Source organism: Anopheles coustani, chromosome 3, assembly GCF_943734705.1.
Source record: "Anopheles coustani chromosome 3, idAnoCousDA_361_x.2, whole genome shotgun sequence".
Taxonomy (NCBI): Eukaryota; Metazoa; Arthropoda; class Insecta; order Diptera; family Culicidae; genus Anopheles; species Anopheles coustani.
In genome coordinates, this window is record NC_071288.1 from 25,517,429 (window position 1) to 25,536,108 (window position 18,680).

At 46.2% G+C, this 18,680-nt stretch overlaps 5 protein-coding genes across 7 annotated transcripts; 2 read left to right on the plus strand and 3 right to left on the minus strand.

Annotated features, from left to right (window-relative positions):
* Nucleotides 1-282: 282 nt before the first annotated feature.
* LOC131271307 (AP-3 complex subunit beta-2) lies at nt 283-4,261 on the minus strand. The gene is made up of 4 exons (XM_058272752.1): nt 4,052-4,261; nt 3,315-3,972; nt 2,621-3,227; nt 283-2,545 (listed from the first exon to the last, which is right to left on the minus strand). The coding sequence occupies exons 1-4, from the start codon at nt 4,174-4,176 to the stop codon at nt 429-431; spliced, it is 3,507 nt and encodes a 1,168-aa protein (XP_058128735.1). The 5' UTR covers nt 4,177-4,261; the 3' UTR covers nt 283-428.
* Nucleotides 4,262-4,653: 392 nt separating this feature from the next.
* Nucleotides 4,654-5,503, plus strand: LOC131260875 (uncharacterized). 2 transcript variants are annotated; one of them, XM_058262716.1, is made up of 2 exons: nt 4,654-4,850; nt 4,913-5,503. In XM_058262716.1, exons 1-2 carry the CDS (start codon nt 4,685-4,687, stop codon nt 5,491-5,493), a joined length of 747 nt encoding a protein of 248 aa, XP_058118699.1. In that variant the 5' UTR covers nt 4,654-4,684; the 3' UTR covers nt 5,494-5,503. The 2 variants fall into 2 exon arrangements, with proteins under 2 accessions (XP_058118699.1, XP_058118700.1); XM_058262717.1 differs by having other exon boundaries at nt 4,916-5,503.
* LOC131260874 (integrator complex subunit 2) lies at nt 5,498-9,585 on the minus strand. Of its 2 annotated transcripts, XM_058262715.1 has the most exons (4): nt 9,245-9,585; nt 7,662-9,171; nt 6,305-7,577; nt 5,498-5,955 (listed from the first exon to the last, which is right to left on the minus strand). In XM_058262715.1, the coding sequence occupies exons 1-4, from the start codon at nt 9,523-9,525 to the stop codon at nt 5,636-5,638; spliced, it is 3,384 nt and encodes a 1,127-aa protein (XP_058118698.1). In that variant the 5' UTR covers nt 9,526-9,585; the 3' UTR covers nt 5,498-5,635. The 2 variants fall into 2 exon arrangements, with proteins under 2 accessions (XP_058118698.1, XP_058118697.1); XM_058262714.1 differs by having other exon boundaries at nt 6,305-9,171.
* A 1,241-nt stretch (nt 9,586-10,826) lies between these two features.
* On the plus strand, nt 10,827-11,885 carry LOC131259717 (uncharacterized). The gene is made up of 2 exons (XM_058261289.1): nt 10,827-10,874; nt 10,941-11,885. Exons 1-2 carry the CDS (start codon nt 10,827-10,829, stop codon nt 11,883-11,885), a joined length of 993 nt encoding a protein of 330 aa, XP_058117272.1.
* Nucleotides 11,886-11,948: 63 nt separating this feature from the next.
* LOC131272144 (coiled-coil domain-containing protein 80) lies at nt 11,949-13,871 on the minus strand. The gene is made up of 6 exons (XM_058273786.1): nt 13,766-13,871; nt 13,064-13,325; nt 12,730-12,987; nt 12,382-12,668; nt 12,153-12,300; nt 11,949-12,076 (listed from the first exon to the last, which is right to left on the minus strand). The coding sequence occupies exons 1-6, from the start codon at nt 13,832-13,834 to the stop codon at nt 12,006-12,008; spliced, it is 1,095 nt and encodes a 364-aa protein (XP_058129769.1). The 5' UTR covers nt 13,835-13,871; the 3' UTR covers nt 11,949-12,005.
* Between the last annotated feature and the right edge of the window lie 4,809 nt (nt 13,872-18,680).

The window sequence follows — 18,680 nt, forward strand, 5'->3', positions numbered from 1 at the left end:
ATAAAGGTCCATAGAAAATTTTTTTTTGACATTTCATTTTGACAGTCGTTTGAATTGCTATAATAATTCTGGTAAAAAAGAGGCACCCCTTTTTTAACTGAAAAACATATTTAACTAAATTCGAAAAAATTTGAGCTAAGTTCTTTTTGCACCGAGTTTGTAATATTTTTCGTAACAATGCAAAATAGCCTCTTGTTTGAGTAAACCATCACTTGAAAACGACATTCACTTAATTGTTTTCATGTATAAAAAACCTTTGATTAATAGATTTATTTGAATAATTAGTCTTCTTTATTGGTTATTATAAATTCTTGCACATTTGTATTTTGTATGAGATTATAAATAAAAATAATGTTTTTCTCCATAAATTCTATTCGCTGCTAGCGTACGACCCTCTGATTGAAAGGAAACAATAACAGCGAGTCGATCTACTTCTTGAGGGCAGCTTTTAGCTCGTTCATCAGCATCGATCCGACAACCAGCTTCTCACAGTTAACGGTCAGCGAGTAATCATTTCCCCCGACAGCAGCAGATTCTTTCCTCTCGAACACAATAAGCACAAGGCTTTTCGAGTTCATCGTTTGTCCAGCGAAAAGCAATCGCTGCGAATCACTCGTCACCACACTGGCCACATTAGTCGCCTCGAACACGGCCCGGTGCAGGCTTTTATTGTCCGGTGAAAAGGACTCACCCAACGTCAGCGTACAGGAATGTTCCGTCATGCCGCGCAGTTTCGCTCGCTCACTATCGAACGCACCTTCCGCGATCGCCACCGAGCGTACCATCTCACCGACGGGGGCTTTCAGTGTTACCTGGCTCGTCCCACTCCCGGACCGGATCTCGAACGGGATCGGTTGGGTGGAATCGTTAAAATCCACTCCCAGCATTCCGGTCGTCGTTTGGCTCGGATCAAGACGGCCAATGGGGGCGAAATCGTGCACCGCCACGCCAGCCGGAAGGTTGGCCTTCCTGCCAACCGCTATATCGAGCAGCTCCACATTGCCGTGGTTCGTGAAGGTCAGCTCGACCGACACCATTCGCGCCGAGAACAGATGCGGGGCGCGCACGAAACGGTACTCGATTCCGAGACCGAAACCGTTCACTTTGTTCAACAGCTCACGCTTTTTTGTAGGAATGAAGCTTGGTCCAACGAGTTCGATGGAAGTGCCGCCATCAGCACCGGCCAATCCTCCGGCAGCTTGGTCCAAAGGCGTTAGAAAGCCTCCAAGCGAAGGGGTCATAACGGGTCCGATCGGTGGAATGTCGTCTAGATCGAGTAGCAAATCTAGGTTGCTTTTGACCGGTGCAGCATTAACCGCCGGTTTAGGATTATCTTTGATTGGTTTTGTTTGTTTCGAAGCCTGTGCTTTAGTTGCATTTTTCTTTGCTACAGACGCAGATGAAGACGAGGAAGATTCGTAACTACCACTGCTATCGCTGTCACTGTCCTCCGTGGAGGTCTCCTGCTTCGATTGGCTCGTACCCTCGACCTCGTTGTACGCACTCTTGCTGAATCTTTCCTCCGCTTTTTGGCTACTCTTAGCGCTACTACTATTGCGTGATTTTCTTACACCCTTCTGCGTTCCGGATTCTTCGTTGTCGCTTGCCGACGAGGAATGACCGCTGCTTTCTTCGCTCTCACTAGTACCACTGCCGCTGCTGCCGCTACTACCACTTCCACTGCTACTCGATCCACTGCCGGAACTTTCCGAACCGGATCCCGAAGACGAGTTCGAACCCGACCCAGAACCAGACGACGAATCTGACCCCGACGAAGCACCCTCGGTCGTAGTGCTACTGGCGTCTTCCGAACCGGAGTAGAAGGATTTTGATTTCTTCTTCCGTCGATCACCACCGCCTCCTCCACCACGACCCGTTCCGGGGTATTCGGCGCTTCCGGTACCACCAAGCGGCGCCGGTGGTTCCACGTGCCTAACCGTATTGTCGGGGGCTTCGAGTGGCCACGCCGGTAAATCCTGGTATCCGTTCGTGGGCATATTAAGATAGTGCGACAACGAACCCAGCTGGTACTGTCTCCGGCCGTGATACTTGCTCTCCAGTGTTGGCGCGGCCTTTTCCGACAGGAAAATCTTTCTCGCGTGCGTTAACAATATTGAACCCCCATTCATACCGTTGTTGCCGTTGTTGTTGTTGGAAGCGGCGAGAAGGAAAGGTTTCAAAAATCGTGCTCGATCGCGAATGTCGTAGTTGGAGTCGTACCGTGCGAGATTATGCAGATGCTGGCAGAGTAGTGCCGTCTGGGCCGGGTTGGTAATGTGCAGTTTGACGGCGAGATTTAGCACCTGCAGCTTCACGATATCCTGCTCGTCGATGAAGCTCTTGACGGCCTTCCGCAGCACGTCGGGGGCGATTTTCGGCACCTTTTCGTTGTACTCTCCGATAAGCCACAGAATGGCGGCGCGGGCTGCCGGAACTTGAATGAAATCGAGCAGTTTGGCCATCTGGGAAATGATCTCAAAGTGTTCCTCCTTTTGCGTGTGCAGTAACTTTTTTATTACGACCACACTTTCCGCCACGACGTACTCTGGGAAAGAGGCGTAGGAATATAATCAATGAGTAAAAGGCCATTCACAGGCAGCTAAAAGAGCAGCACACTTACCATCCTTATTGGAGAGCAGGTGAACCAAACCGCTCAAGCACGTCTCGGTCACCTCCGAAATCGATACTGCACACCGACCGATTGCTTGAATCGTCGACGCCACAAACTCTTTATCGTTGCTACTGATGTAGGTTTGAAACTCGCGCAAAATCACCGATATATTGGTCGCCGTGGCCAGGTTCGTCAGTATCTCCAGCTTCAGCAGTTTTATATGCGTCTGATCGCTCGTACGCACAAAGAACGACTTCAGGAATGGTTCGAAGATGGACTTCCGCTCGATCGACATCGATGCAATACAGGTCAGAACGACACTCTGCACCTCCTTGTAGCTTCGCAGCAGCCGGATGAGAGCTTTCGCAACGATCTCTACCTCATTACGCGGTGCCACGTGATGGTACAGCTGAGCGACGGCCATCACCACGGATGCATTCCGACTCTGGAGCAGGGGTTTCGTCTGCCGTAGCAACATCCGATGGTCCACATCCAGTGTGTAGGTTTTCCGAGGCGAAGCAATCGAATCGTCCTTCCGTTTCCCATCAGATGCATCGGAATCGGATTCGTCCTCGTAAAATGGTTTATTTTCGGCATCCCGTACATCGACGTCATCCTAAATAAAAAAAAATGAATACAAAAACATGGTACATTTCACAATCACTGGTGGTCGTTAAAACGGAAACATTTTTTTTGCACTTACATCTGCATTCGGATCCAGAAATTGTGTTCGAGCGTAACGCGTTAGCATGTTTATGATAAGGACCTGACCCCACTCGTCCACGTCTGCCAGTAGGTTGCACAACTTGCGGTAGTTCTTGTGGATCAATTCCGTACGCTCGGGACACACCTCCTCAAAGGCCATGACCGCGGAGCCAACCACCAGCGTGGTACGATCGGCCAGCAGCTTTTCGATCACTACGATCAACTCATCCTTCTGCTCCGGATCGAGACTGTACAGCTTCGGTATGGCATGTGCAGCCGTTTTTCGTACGTACGGGCTCATGTCGGACGCCGAGTCGCGGATGGCAAGCATCACAATCGGTACGATCATCGATACCCGGATGCTGGAGAGCACTCGCAAGGCACTGGCTCGGATCAGCTGGTTCGGATCTTTCAGTGCTCGCTGGAAGGTGGATATCGAGAGCAGTGCCAAATCCTGCTGCTCTTCGGCATACCGCACGAGATAGACGTACACCAGCTTTTTGACCTCGATGTTTTTCGACACCACATTCTTCACCACCGCCGGGAATAGGTCGGATGCGTCACGGCCCTTCGCTATCATTCCGATGATACGCTTCATAGCCTCCAGCTTCAAGCTGTCCTTGTTGCTGTCGAGCATTTGCTTCAGATCATCATGTCTGGTTAATATGGAAGAACATAAAACGAACAGATTTGAGCATGAGGCCAGTGTAAAACCAATGTACCGATAGTTCATACTTTTTGTAATCCGCATGAAAGCAACCCCCTTCGTTCGCGTACTCTATCACCTCCGTGCGCTCGTTTCCATACGCCGTCGATGCCAGCGCACTTACGCCAATGGCAGCCGAACCTGACGAAAGCATTTTAATGTTTTTGGAAACGCTCAACTAAATGTTTTCTTCAAACAACTGTTTACTGCAATGAAAAGATTTGAAACCCTTTTCCGACGGCACAATTTACTTGCGAACTGATCGCGACTACAAACAAACTTGCCAACCAAGCTGGTGTCACCGTTTCGATACCTGACGTATGGGATTTGACAGGTGACATCGGTCGAGCGATTTTGTCGAACGATAAAATCTATATCGTTAAGGATCGTTGAAAGCTGAAAATGAGGCTTTAAACTAGAAAAAAAAAACAATTAAATTAATTTAAATTTCTTAGAATTTAAGAAATAACAGAAACGCTCGCGAATCTGAAGAGTGATAAAATGCCGTGATACAAAGAGTTGAAACAAGCCCTGTGTAGTGCATTTTTTAATCAATCCATCCCATCTGTCATTCTGTCACATACCCGGCGTTTTTACGAAAACAAACATAAAATCAAGAACATAAAAGGACCAGTTTTCCGTATCCCTATAATCGAGTAACCATGCCCGACACGGACAGCAGCGAAGATGAAACTAGCGCCCGACTTCTTGCATCAGTAGATACCTCCTTTCTCAATGATGCATTGTTCAACAAACCAGTGCTTCCTACAACGGAAAAGGAAACGAAGCAAAGCAAGCGAAATACAAACGCTGTGTCGAATACCAGTCGTAAGTAACACCGATCTGTAGTGTTTAAAAAATCAAACCACTTATTATCACCTTGTTTGTAGAAGCTGCACCAGATGCCCCAAAATCTAACCGTTATGTACTGGAAGAGGAAACAGTTATGAAGAGTGACCTGAACGTGTCCGAGGCTATGAAGAAACACATGGCAGCAAAGCTATCGAATCTCATCGGATCCATGATAGTGTTCGATGATGGTCCAGCAGTTTCGGCAGCTCAACCTGTATCCGCTACTAACAACGGCAAGAGAAAAGCCGAAGCGCCTGGAGTACGATTGCTGTCCAGTTTTAACGACTATCTAGATGAATCTGTTTCCGCTGAAACACCAATTGGGCCGCAGAAACGTCCATCAATTCAACGCAGGAAGGTCAAAGGTGAACCGAAAGATCCAAAGAGTGTAGACAAAATAGCAGCCTCAGTAATCGTGCCCGACACTTTCCCGGAGGAAATGCGCTCCTGGAAAGGGCCGAAGCAACGATCGACCTTGTTCAATTACACAAAGAAAGGACTGGGGCCTTGCGTTGAGAAGGAACGTGTGAATGAGTTCACTGAAGCTCGTTTAAAAAATGGATGGGATGAAAGTAAGATACAAACGTTCAAGAGAAAAACAATAGAACTCCAACAATGAGGTTGGTAAAAACGGCTATCTATCTTCTTTTTTTTCTCAATTCATATGTTCACTATAACAAGCCCTTTAGCGTGCTACTTGTGTGGGAAGAGGTAATTCTCCTCACATTACTATATAATACCCTCACTTCTCTTCACTTCTGCTACGCCTCCGAGTGGGAGTATATCTTAGGGCTGAGGACGGCCACATCCAGTAGCTTGGCAAATGTTTCCCGAACTTCGTCGACGAGCTTCTCGGCGTGCTGTAATCGACGGCTCTGCGAACGAACCTTGCAGTCCTGTCCGACAAACAGTGACGGAAGGGAAGTGGAACGACCGAGAGCCGATTGAGATTGTACTATCCGGCCAAGCTGGAGCAAAAACAGGATACACTCGTCCAGTAGCGGAGGAAACGCTTCGGCAAAACGCACGATACAGGGCAGCACGGCCCGGAACATTTCGATACGCGTGTCACCGGAAAGAACTGTTGAAAAGGTAAAGAGGATATATTGTTATACATCGTCATAAAGTTCATATTGTAACTCCTATAAGTCGTTATGAAACAAATCATCCCGTATATTAGGACCAAATTCGATCGATTCGATTTTGCAGTAGAAATCACGAAATGTTGAGAAGATCGTTCCTGGTTTTCTTCATCTTAAAGGCAAAATAGCACAATATGCTATACTATATATTTGTTAAATATGTTTATATTGGCCAACCAGTTTCGTTAGGGATCAAGCTTAAGTTCGGGTTTCGTGATATTCTTCATCGAATTTTCCCTTACTTGGCAGTGTTAAAAGATTGGGGCGATTGTTTCTATGGTAACATACCTCCCAACAGCGTTGTAAGCGTGTTTACGCAGAGCTTCGCTATGCTTAACGACTTTGGCAACGCGTATTGCAGCGAAAGATGAGACGCCAGATCGATGGCAAATATCTGCTTATCCATCTCGGCCATACTGAGCAGTTCCGGTATGAAATCGAGACAGATGTGCATCGACGGTATGCCACGCACCGTCATCGCCAGCAGCTCCCTCGGGTAACCCTGAAAGTGCACCAGCTTGGCCAGCGACGGTTCAGCGATGAACACCTGGTGAATGTACGAGCAGATCACGCCGCGTACCTCCCGCAGCGCCCACAGCCTCCCCGGCATGGTGCGGTCTTTCTCTTTCTCCAGACAGGCCTCGAGCAGTATCTGCACACCAACACTTTCCTGCGACGCAATGAGGGCCAGCTTTAGCTCCTCTCGGTCGTTGTCCGCCTTCGCCTGATTGCCGCTGACATCGATTAGCGGCTTATCGAGCATATGCCGGGACAGTTGACTTCGCGAGGCGGCCAAAATAGCCTGCAGAATGCGCAGCACGACCGTGAGAGCGCTCGAGCAACGAAAGACACGCTCGTCGCATCGTAACACTTGCAGCGGATCAAGCAGAATGTTTTCCTGGGTGAGGGTGAAGTTTTTCGTCACCGCATCCGATGGCATCAGCGCGTTGATCGACATCACCCACAGCCTTCGGGGGAAGATCGTATTGAGCCGCATCCACACCTGCCGGTAGAGCTCCTGCAGTAGCAGCGGTACGGTGTGGTTAAGCGTGTGCTTAAAGTACCGGGTGAAGGTGGGTGCCAGAGGCCACATGTCGGTCGGTGATTTGCGCATCATGCGTCTCAACAATTTGATGACGCGCGCCGGATTAAGCTCGATCTCTTCGAACGCCTCCACGATCGTCAGCTCACCAATGAACAATCCCGTCGAGCTATCGTTGAACGGGATCAGCTCTTCGTCGATCCAATCGTCCACCAGCGACAGATGTGGAAAGTGCGTCACGAGCAGTCGGAGCAGCGGACTGAACAGTGCACTGTACTCGTGCTGATTCTTTTGCGCCTGCTGCAGCAGATACTTGATCGGTAGCTCCGACATAAACTCATTGCTGTAGCTCTTCACATGCCGCCCGCTCACGATGATCTGCGGCATACAGCTCAACCGGACGTCCTCGTACAGCAGAAGGTAGTATAGAAGCAGTAACTGAGGCGTGAGGTTCGGTTGTCTATTTCCTGTGTCGTCCAGCTCTATCGTTTCGCTGCGCGCAGTGTGATCCTTTTTAATCTTTTCCGCATTACCCCCGCCGGTGTGTGTGGCGGTCGGGATACTCTTCCCATTGTGTAGGTCCTTATTCCACAATCCGGCAGCGTTCTGAAATACCTGTTGGATTTCCTGCTCCGAAAGTGCCTTGTGCGTGTGCTGTTCTTGCTGCATGCCTGCCTTCTGGTTCGGCAGGATGATCGAGCTCACGTATACCTCGATCAGTGCCGGCAGGACCGGGTGCATCGGCGTGACCGAGTTGCATATCTGCCGATAGATCCAGCTCTTGATCGGTACCTTGTGTTTCGAGAAGGCGCGAGATTTCAACAGCTGATGAATGCAGTGTACCGGCAAGTAACCGGGAATGGTCGCATTGAGGTTCGGCGTGACCGGCACCTTAACCGCGTGCGCTGCCACCACTTGCTCGGTGAATATTTCCTGTGTGAAGATAAGCTTCATGCGCGTGATCGTGTTCGGGCGAAGGGAAAACTTCATCCCGAGCGTCGCGCACGCCAGCTCACAGATGTGCGTCAATTGATTGCCATGGAAGTGGATCGCCATAAGTAGCAGCATTTCACCGAACGAGGCCGACACTTCGCTCACATTCTCAAAGTAAGCCTCCTCCTTGATCAACCACTGGATCCACTCGATCATCTTCGCCTCGTGTGATTGGTGTGCGATAAGTGAAGGGCACGCGATAAGCATGCAAAGTCCGAGCGAAACGAACCGAATGCCCGCCGGAGTTGGTGGTGGTTTCGACGTGATCAGCTGCATGAGAAGTTGGATTTCTTCGTCGAAGAATTTGATCCCCGAAACGCCACGCAAGGCACAGTACAGTCGCAAGATTGCGGCCGCTTGGACAACCAGCTCTTCCGGTAGCGATCCGTTCACCGACTGAAGTATACTGTTCTGCAACTGCTTCAGTAAATCCTCCCGCAGCTGATGTAGTACGTCCCCTTTGCGCTTTTGACTGGTGCGAATGTAGAGCGCAAAGCTCGAACGAATGTTCAGATCGTTCCCCAGGAGCAGACCCGATACGAACGCAACCAGATTCTGTGGATCCTTCAGGCTCAGTTTGATCATCAGCGAGGGCATCTTGACCGTTTCCACGCAGATCGTACGCATGGATAGCGCCTGGCTGGGGTTCATTTCGCTCAACTCATACAACGCCGCCAGCTTTACCCGACCATCGGTCGTATCTTCGTCGCTGTTCGTGATCAGTGCCGTTACTACCTCGCGGAAGCAGTCGGGCATGTTGGCCACGATCCAGCACACAATCTTACACCCATTGCGCACGTACAGCAACGTTTCTATCACTTCCTGGAGGTTCAACAGGGACGGTAGTTCGGCCAGTGCAATGCAAATAATGTCGGCTATTTCTTCGAGGTAAATTTCATTATCAAACAGCTCCGACGGCCGGATGGTGTGTTCGCTGGAGGATGACTTTTGTAGTGACGCCTGGGCGGCCAGCTCGTTGATCTGCGCCTGGAGATAGAACAGTTCCGAAAGGACCACCCGAACCTTGTTTGTTCCATCGGCCCTCTCAAACCCCATCACGATGCCATTCGGGAGACTGTGAAACTGTGCAGAATCTTGCGTTGTGTAGCCAATTTTTTGTCTGAAAACAAGCGATAAACAAAAAAAAACATGATACCACTTGCATCTCCCCCCAACCAGCAATGTAAACAAACCGTATCTGCTGTTCCTTCTTTACGTCGATCTCCAGCTCGTGATAATTGACCTGCAGCAGTGAAACGATATTATTGACCACCTCGATTCCGACCAGCAGCGAAAGGATTTGTTTTCGCGCTTCCGCCCAACTCTTCGTGTTGTCCAGCGGCGATAGGAGACTCATCCGCACTAGGCACGGCAGAAGCGGCCTGATTTCCTGTTGACTGCAAGTGGCCAGTTGCGCGATATCCAGGTTTTGCATAGCGTTAAACGCCTTTGCCGTTACGGGGGCGAAGTTCATCTTGATCGTGGTTAAGGTCGCTAGCGACTTGCGATTCTCTAGCGACCCTTTTAAATTAGATTTCTGCAAAGCAACCGCGGCGGAATGAAATGTGTCTTTTTTAAAGATCAGACGAATGCTTCAACCGGTTCACTGACTATAGCGGTGAATGTGTGTGTGTTTTGAAATGTCGAAACGGTTCGAACATACACATACAAACCTTCGCAAGAACCGGTTGGATGTCGTTCAAAAATATAATACGTTGAATTTTTACAAGAATGTTTTTGTTCGTAATTTTTCTCTGATTTACAAACAATTCAATAAATCGTACAGTCTGCAGTGAAAGTCTTTGCCAATGTATGACAATGCTTTTAAATTATCCAAAAATATAATTACTTTCAATGGAAAACAGGCAAAAGATGCTCATAAGGTTTCTTTGGCTGTTTCCAAATTTTAAACAGCTTAAAATACAAATAGTCAACAGAGACCGGCTTGAAATGTGACTTATGATTTCAAATAAAACCACTGCTGATATGTAAACAACTTTCATAAAATTCTGTTATATGTAGTTTATGAAGATTGGGCTCTAAGTTGATCACAACAGTAATTGTGAAAAATCGTTTACTAAACAAATGTACAATTCTTTTATCAGTTAGGCAACATTTAAGCAAGGCAATTGAAACTTGGTTAAGTAGTGATTTGAAAGTTTTCCTAAATATTTTGAATATGCCATAAACATTAACAGTCTTATTAAACAATAATTAACCTATATTAAGTGTGACACGTGCTGGATTTTCAAATTCCACCATTCCGTTGCTATAGCAACAGCATATATGAAATCTTCTCAAATTTGATAATATGATAACGTGGTGACTCTTCATGCTTCTATTTATAGTGGGCATATATATTTAATTGTATTTTCCACCGGTCGGAACGATTATCTTCACCTTTACCTTGTACCGGTATGCCGTACCGAAACGTATGGTGACAAGGTTTTCGAGTGCTGCGTGGTCCCCGAAAGCTATCCGATGGTATCTCCTCCGAGCCACCTTAGCCATGAACGTGGTGAGCAATTCGAATAATTTCTGTCATCACGTACGATTGCCGCCACCATGCGCGCATATAAAGCAGCCGAAAGCGGCTAGCGGTGGGAGGTTCTCCCGAATCCAACAAATCGACCTGATGCGAAACCTCCGACGGCACCAGAGTGTCCCCAATCGTATACCAGTGTCGACGGCCTAGTAAATCAGATCGCTTCAAGTTGCTTTCGTATGGTGTACTAAAAGCATTGTGATACCGAGAAAGTGAAATCCTATGACAAAATGGCGCGAAGCTGTGTCTGTCTATTTGTGATAACAGTTCTCTCTATGGTTCGTGTGTGTATACTATGGTAATATGATACAAATTTAACGACAATGCTTGGAAATCCTTTTCAGTTTTCGCTTGTGGTGTGTAAACCATTCCTAGGGGATTTGCTTGCACGTGTGATAGCATCATCCTCCACTCCCGATGATCCGCAGTCACACATTACCGATTTTCGGATGCCTTCCAAAATGGATATGAAAGCTGGAAAATTAAAACAAATGTCTGCCCAAGGCACATCTCCGTCGAACCAAACAGAACCGTCTTTGAGTGAATCACTTAGCGACCTCGAACTACCAGATGAACGTCCGGAGAGTTCTATCATGACTCTCCCGGCAAGTAACCTGTGGCTGTCCTGGAACAGGACCAAGATTCTGGCACAAATCATCGACGACATCGTGAAACCGGTGCACGAACGGATCAGTTTAGTGTTTCGTACAATCGTCCCAAAAACTGGAACCACTGGGAACGATTCGCAAACGAATCGGAAGCTTGTAGATTTGGAAAAACTTTTCACAAATTCCACCGACGACAATGATTCGGAAGAACTCGCTTCGGATCTGGATCTACTGCACCCGGAGGGGAATGAGCCCGCGCTTATCGATCCATCGATGAACGGAAGTACCCTGCTCAGCCAGTTTCAGGCACGACGCAACGTTCTGAGGCGACGCGTAGCGAAGGCACTATCATCCATCACGGGGTTGCTGATACTGGCGGCAAACTCCCGGAGGGAATCGAAGCCCCGCACCCGACGGTCGCTCGAGTCATCGACCGAAGGCGAGCCTCTACTGGGTGATCGACCCGAATTTCTTGATGTTCAAAACGAGATTGACACGGACGGCGAGGAAGATCCAAAAGTGATCAAAGTGGTGGAGACGGAAGATGCTCCGAACGATGCCTCCGATACCACCCCCCGGCGAAATGTCGAAACGCTGGGCATATTCATACTGGAAGTGTTTGGCTCGATCGCTGGATTTTCTTGGGGTATATTTAAGCAAGTGCAATCATTATTTTGGTAAAAAATCTGCCCATAATCTTACGCTGTACAATAAAGTAGGTCTAAGTTTACAAAAGTATGAAAATAGTTTTATAGAAAAATACATATATTTGTCTTCCGTACCGAGTATTCTTCGTTTATATCACAATCCAAAAACCAACGGTGGCACTAATTCCAACGCATACGTTATGGCACTGTTCTTAGTATCCAAATCTGTTGGGTATATAAGCGAAGATGGTTAGTTTTCAAAAAGGCAGACACTTCTGCTCTTGGCCATAGAGTTTCCTACCTTTTATCATTTGTTTCGTCCGTGATACGACATCAGATTTTGTAATGTCCTTACGTTCCAAGAGCTGTGTCAGCGCAAATTGCAGCTGTTCCTTTGCAGAAGGGAAGTTCATCTGGTACATTTCCTCAAGAATTGCTTCCGAATAGCCCTTAAAAATAATGATGATTGAACAATGGTGGATTAGTCGATGCACTGTTGATGCCCTTGCCCTTTAGGCTACAGTTCGTACCACATAAAAATTGTACATGGAATTCTTTGCTTCCCGCTTGAGCAGATCGTACAGCACGAGCATATGAAGGTACGGTTTCGTCGGAGGAACCCTCTTTTTACCGCCCTTCTTGGTTGCCTTCTCCTCCACTACTGGGGGAACTGGCCCCCGGTACGAGTCATCGTACAAGCGCCGGAACTCGTTAGCGTTATCCTCGGGTCGCAGAGCTAGCGGCTCGTAGGGTTCGCCGTTGAAATCCTGCAGTACCTTCAATGGGAGATGATCCAGAAACTCCACATTCAACAGGGCTAAAAGAAGACAGTTTCCGTTAATTGTTGTTCACTATATCCCACGATCCCACCGTCTTACAATTCTGTTGCACTTCTTTGCGTTTGTTTTGCAGGAACCATTCGGCGAAAGGTTTATCACTCCACAGCAAACTTCCTGCGCTAGGCTTATTATCCACCCGCGGCGACTCGGTCGTTGTTGTGGTCGTCGACGTCGTCGTCGTTGTTGTCGTCGTCGACGTTGTGGTCGTTTCTACCGTAGTTGGCGCCGGTGTTGGGGGTGGTTTTTCCGGCCCATAGTAGCCGGGCTTATGCGGACTGGTAGGATGCATAAGGGCATCTGAAGAAGAAATACTTCGTGCTCTTATTTGATCATTTCATGAAACCCCGACGCGATCATATCGGAACATACGAACCAACGGGCTTCGCCGTACTCGAGGAAGTAGTATCTGGCGGACTGGTGGTTGTAGTAGTCGTGGTAGTTGGACGTCTGGTAGTTGTCGGTTTTCCACTGGCTTCCGTCCCAGGCGCACCCATTACCGGCTCGTACTGAATCATCTCGATGCAGTGGTGTAAAATTTGCATCGTCACCGGAATGTAGTTGTTCACCAGCAGAGGGCCTTGTTCGGCCAGCTTTTCGATCTCATCGGCGGAAACATCGTCGGCTGCTGAGGCGACCTGAGTCAAGTCAGGCAGCGCAGGTTTATTTGGAGAGGAATTATTGCACAAATATTAATGCGGTTTAAAAGTGGGCCATTTGTCACAAATTAATAAAGATTATTTTAGCTCATACTGAATGAACACAAAAATAAATAGAATTAAGGAAAAGATAATAACTACTACAGCACTTTCAATAATTTAAGACGTCAATTTAAATATGCATATAACAATAACTACGCACAAAACTTTCACACCACCACACCAATTCCACTGTATTTTTCAATTCAAAAATTGACACGAAAAAATTTACTTAAAACGTCACTTCTTCTTAAGGCGAAGGAAACCAACGGTTGTTTTTTTTTTGTTCTCTTTTATCGTAAATAACCAAAAAACATGAAAAATCACTTTGTGCTCATTCCAAACGAACTGAACAATCACGTCCACTCCAGCCCACTCACCGATTGCAACAGACCACCGTAAAAAACGGCACAGGAAGCGAACAGGATAAACTTCAACGCACGGCACATGTCGCGGTCAGCTCGGTTTGCCGTCTGGATCGGGACTGATTCCGATACGTCACCCGGAGCCCGATCGTACCCGGCGGCGAATCCACACTGGCACACACATTCAGTGCGAATTCCAATTCCATTCCCTTGTGCCCTTCCGCCCACAGGTGGCCCATCCCATTTTCCCCGGATGCGCCGCCTGGAGCGCGAAGATACGCGAGAGAACGCGCAAACCGCGAAAGGGGCACGCACGGCGGTCTGCAATAAGTGATCGAACGCGGGAACATGCGCGAGGGTGGCAGCATGGGAGGTGCACTCTTTGTTGGGCCGGTTTCTGCTTCTGCTTTTACGGTCGGATTTTCAATTGGTTTCGGCCCGCCCCGGCGCGCTCCCGGTCCGTTCCAAGCGACGATCTTGATCCGATCTGCGACCTTTACATTAGCCCGGGTTCCATCTGCGGCAATGTTGTCACTTTCTCTTCTTGATCGTGCGAGTGACAAACCGTGTGATTAAGTGTGTGCTGGAGCCGGGAGCTGGATGGGAAGGGATGGCGATGGACAGTAAACAAACACCCCGCTCCGTGACGCCGTCGGATGAATATCTCTGTGCAAGAAGGATTTCTGTGAGAAGCACAAGTATATCAACTGATGAAATGTAATAAAACATATCATGAACTAAATATAAAATTAAAGCGCTGTAAAAACTGTGGAATTGTTGCAAACGTGATGGAATTTGTCTGATCAAGCTAAGGCAGACACCAATAAACAGAAATCGCAGGTTAATAAGGTGGCAAACCTTGATGGTGCCCTTGATTCCCTCTTTTGAAGTATTTACTCTGATCCATATAGCCAAAAAAGGCAAACTCACAGTTCCTGCTTTAGGAATGCGTTGCCGAACGCTGATATGATAGCTGAGTTTGAATTCTTAATGAGAAATATCACCCCCATTTGGCTGATGCCCATTTCACGCAACTTCGAACGGACATTGTTCCGTAGAGAACCAGTTTCCGAGGACCGTAACCGGGGTTTGTTTACAACCCCCTTCTTCCATGACGATCCCCCTGTTTCTGTGCATATGTGTTTGTGCATATATCTTCAGAAGGATGCGCCTTTGGCATTTCGATTTTTGGAGCAAAAAACAAACGCAAATCAGTTTATTCGCCCGAAATTCCACATGATAAACACCTACGTTCCGGGCGGATTATTACGTTACCCAGCAGGCGTTAGAAAAAAAATGTTTACGAAGGTGTGCAACAGGCGTGGTCGTTGAACTTCCGTCGATCGTCTATCATTATTCAATAAGCGCGCACCTGATTTGAATGTTGCTGTCAAAAACGACTTTCCGTTAGGCGGTTGTAAAACTAAAACGAGTTTAGACATTTCATGCGAAATAGTAACATTAATGTTACCACCAGTTGGTAGTTGCCCTCTTACGATCGCATATGATCATCTCGTTCAATCGTTCCGTCAGCTGCAACCACCAATGGGGTTGCGTTTGGCCATTCCTTTTGCCACAAATTACACCCGGCGTCGGAATGGATGGAAATGCACTCGGGGCACGAGATCGGACCTTTTATCTGCTCGAGCGACTTTCCATGCCTCGCTTTCGATGGCATTGAACTTGAATAAAATGAAGGTCAAAAGCCGCGGGGAAATACCTGCCTACCTATTGCAGCTGACGGTCACTATCCCGAGACCGATCTCGGTCTGCAAGACATTGACTGATTGAACGATTTCGAATCCATTTTACGGACGGTTTAGGATAGCCCTGGTATAAGACAAGGCAGGAAGGAAGAGAAAGACGAGTCCAGTTAAAGGAAGGAAGAAATCGCGAGGGAAAGTTCGTGGGTCAACATTCTCGTATGAGTGGCAAATGGCATGTATGTTGGTGCAAAAATCATGCACAAGAAGAAACGGATGCAACGGAATCGGTATAACCATAATGGTGCAGCGCGTACGAATGCATTTTTACTCTTTGCCTTTTGTGTTTACTCTTCCTTTTGCCCCTGTAGGAGAAGAAGTGTTGAGTGGATTGGCAAGTTGAGATAGGTTGACGTGTACACGTATGAAATTAACACACTGGTAATTATCGAGACGACCAACGGTGTTTAATATCAATACGTTAAACAAATATTTGCTTCAGTGGTATGAAGTGAAAAGAGCCTCGCTGGTCCACTCGGTCATTCAATACAGTAAAGTACATTTATCTAGTTGAATTATATTTTTAAAACGTCACACTTTAAGAAAAAAAAATATTTATATAGATTAAAACCCCTCGGCGTCCTTCATAAATGTCCTTTAAGAATGGATGACAAAACGTCTTCAATGAAATAACCAGTAATTCAACGTGCTAAAAATAACATTTGCAATACGTACAACCCCATACAACTTTGGGATTTTGGACTTCCAGGTTGCGCGGTCCACCAGCGATTCTGTTATCCAAAAAAATCCTGCATTAAGAACCTGTTTGACCGAAAGTTAAAACATACCGGAAAAAATGCGTCTTATTTTCTCGCTCAAAAATTTCCTGTAGCTTTCGCCCAACTAGTCCAAACGTGGGCGGATGGTGAAAGGGTTTGTTAATTTGCATGTTACGGCATAACAAGGCAGAGACAGTGAGATTGGGCGAACAAAACTATAAATTTATTTAAATTACCAAACTATAGAAAAATTTACAGCAATTCGCCTAATGGAAATAACCCATACATCAATTGAAAAGCAACAGTCAATAATAATTATTCTTTCGTGGATGTTGTTTATTCATATACCTTTGTTTTTATTACATCAACCATACGCCTCGATCGGAGAGCGTTGGACATCGTCTGCACGCCCACGATCGTGTCCGGCATTTCACTCCACTTTACTTTTGCTTCGATATTTTATGATACTGTATACGATGAACGAGGAGATTGTATGTTTATTATATGTACCATGTTAAGAACTCTCAAAGTCACCAAGTCGCCTCCTGCCAGCTTGTCTGCTGTAAATCCCGGCAGAATTTTCCCAGTTTGCCGGTGAATTTATTATAGGTGCATCCCAGCTTAGTTACGTTCAAAATTTTCATTATTTATCACATTGTGTTCATTGATTTAAGTGTCATTTTGTTTTTCTATTTATTTAGCTTCTGTAACCCGCCCTTTCTTTGTGGTCAATCGTTCGGAATTCCATTGTTTTTCTAAAATACCAAACATAACGTACCATTTATCATTCCACTCAGCAAGTATAAATACATTGAAGGAAGCTTCTCCGTACATGCTTTCCATAGCTCGTTTGGGCGGAAAATAAACTATCCTAACAAGCATGTGCTGTAGGAAATGAAAATGTTGTCGGCTTTTTCTCTTTGCAAGAACTGATCGTTGTTTCTAAACGATATCTTTTTTTCTTTTCTTTTGTTTTAGTCTCGATGGCAATTCCAACTGTTTCAAGGGATCTTTCATTTCCCGGTGCAATTGTGGAAGCCACCTTTCTGGCACCGTAAGAGTTTCTTCTACACGCTCTGGCGATAGCTACAATGGAAGGAGAATTATGGTTCTGTATTATATACGATAATATTGCGATACATGTTGCACCATATCGAGTGAAAGTATTAGGTCCGGTATTAACTTCTTTCGGCTAGTGTTGACTAATTTCGTCTGTTTTGCTTCCGTCGGCTCTGAGCATACGTATGTGCACACATATCAATGCATAATCAATACACAATCAATTCTGCCCTGCCCTCATAATCACGAATAAAACACCTCCCATATTTTAACCTCTTACTGATTTCGTATCATAAACCAAACCAAAGTGAGTTGTTTAGCAGCTGGCGTGACAATTTGATACTATTCGGATGCCGAATATATTTGAACAAGTATTTTACAACAAGACGGGTATTCTGCCACAGCAACAAGTACTTTTACGATCTATAAACAACTCGCCCCAAATGTGAAAATGTGTAGAACAATTTTGCAAAATCCAAATCCATTTGTAAAATAAATATTTTGTTCCTAATACCCGGAGAGGTGAGCGAAAGGATCGGTTCCAAACGCACGCCCCAGTTGCCTACAGTAAAATGATTGAAGTTCATCGAACATATTTTTCGCACGTACCGTAAATTATTCCCTTCCTGTGGACTGTATAAATCGGTAATAAACATCGAGAGATACAGACTGCGTCTATAAGTGTCCCTTGTTTTGCTCCTATCTTTATCTAGTTATTTAGATGCTGAGTGTGATATACGTTTTACTTTTATTTACTTCGAATTGTAATTACTTTTAACTAGGCTCGCGTCAAGGGAATACTACTACATTTTCCTGTCAATTCGATTTCTCGATTCTCGATCCAATCTATCGGATTCATCCTTCGTTTTCCTTCCGTTGGCGACATGGCGGCGTTGCCTTTCTTGTAAGATGAACATTATATAAACATGCAGGTCGGCTTCGATTAGAAAAGCGGAGATTTTTTGTTTATCTAATATATGCCACGCACCTTTGCAGTGGCATATTGGCGGGAGGAACAAGTAGTTGCGTCTAAAATAGGAGCTACTCCGGAAAGGGCGTCACACAACGATGATATTAACTTATTTTATTAAGTAGCAGCAAAGAATCGCAGGGGAGGTAGTTTATACAAATTATGTACAAAAATGTTTACACCTTTCAGAAATATGATTGAAAGTAGAAAACTGGGAAGGATTTTTTATGCCCTTTCTTCCTATTTCATTACCTTCCATGTTTCTTTCTACGAGACACTTCTGCAACAAAAGATTTGGGGAAATTACCATTGGACAATTGTCCATTGCAGAAAAAATATTTCTACCTAGTTGTACATTCTCGATTGTTTTTCCACACATCCGGTAGCAATGGCAAATCCTACATAGAAAAAGGGCTCAA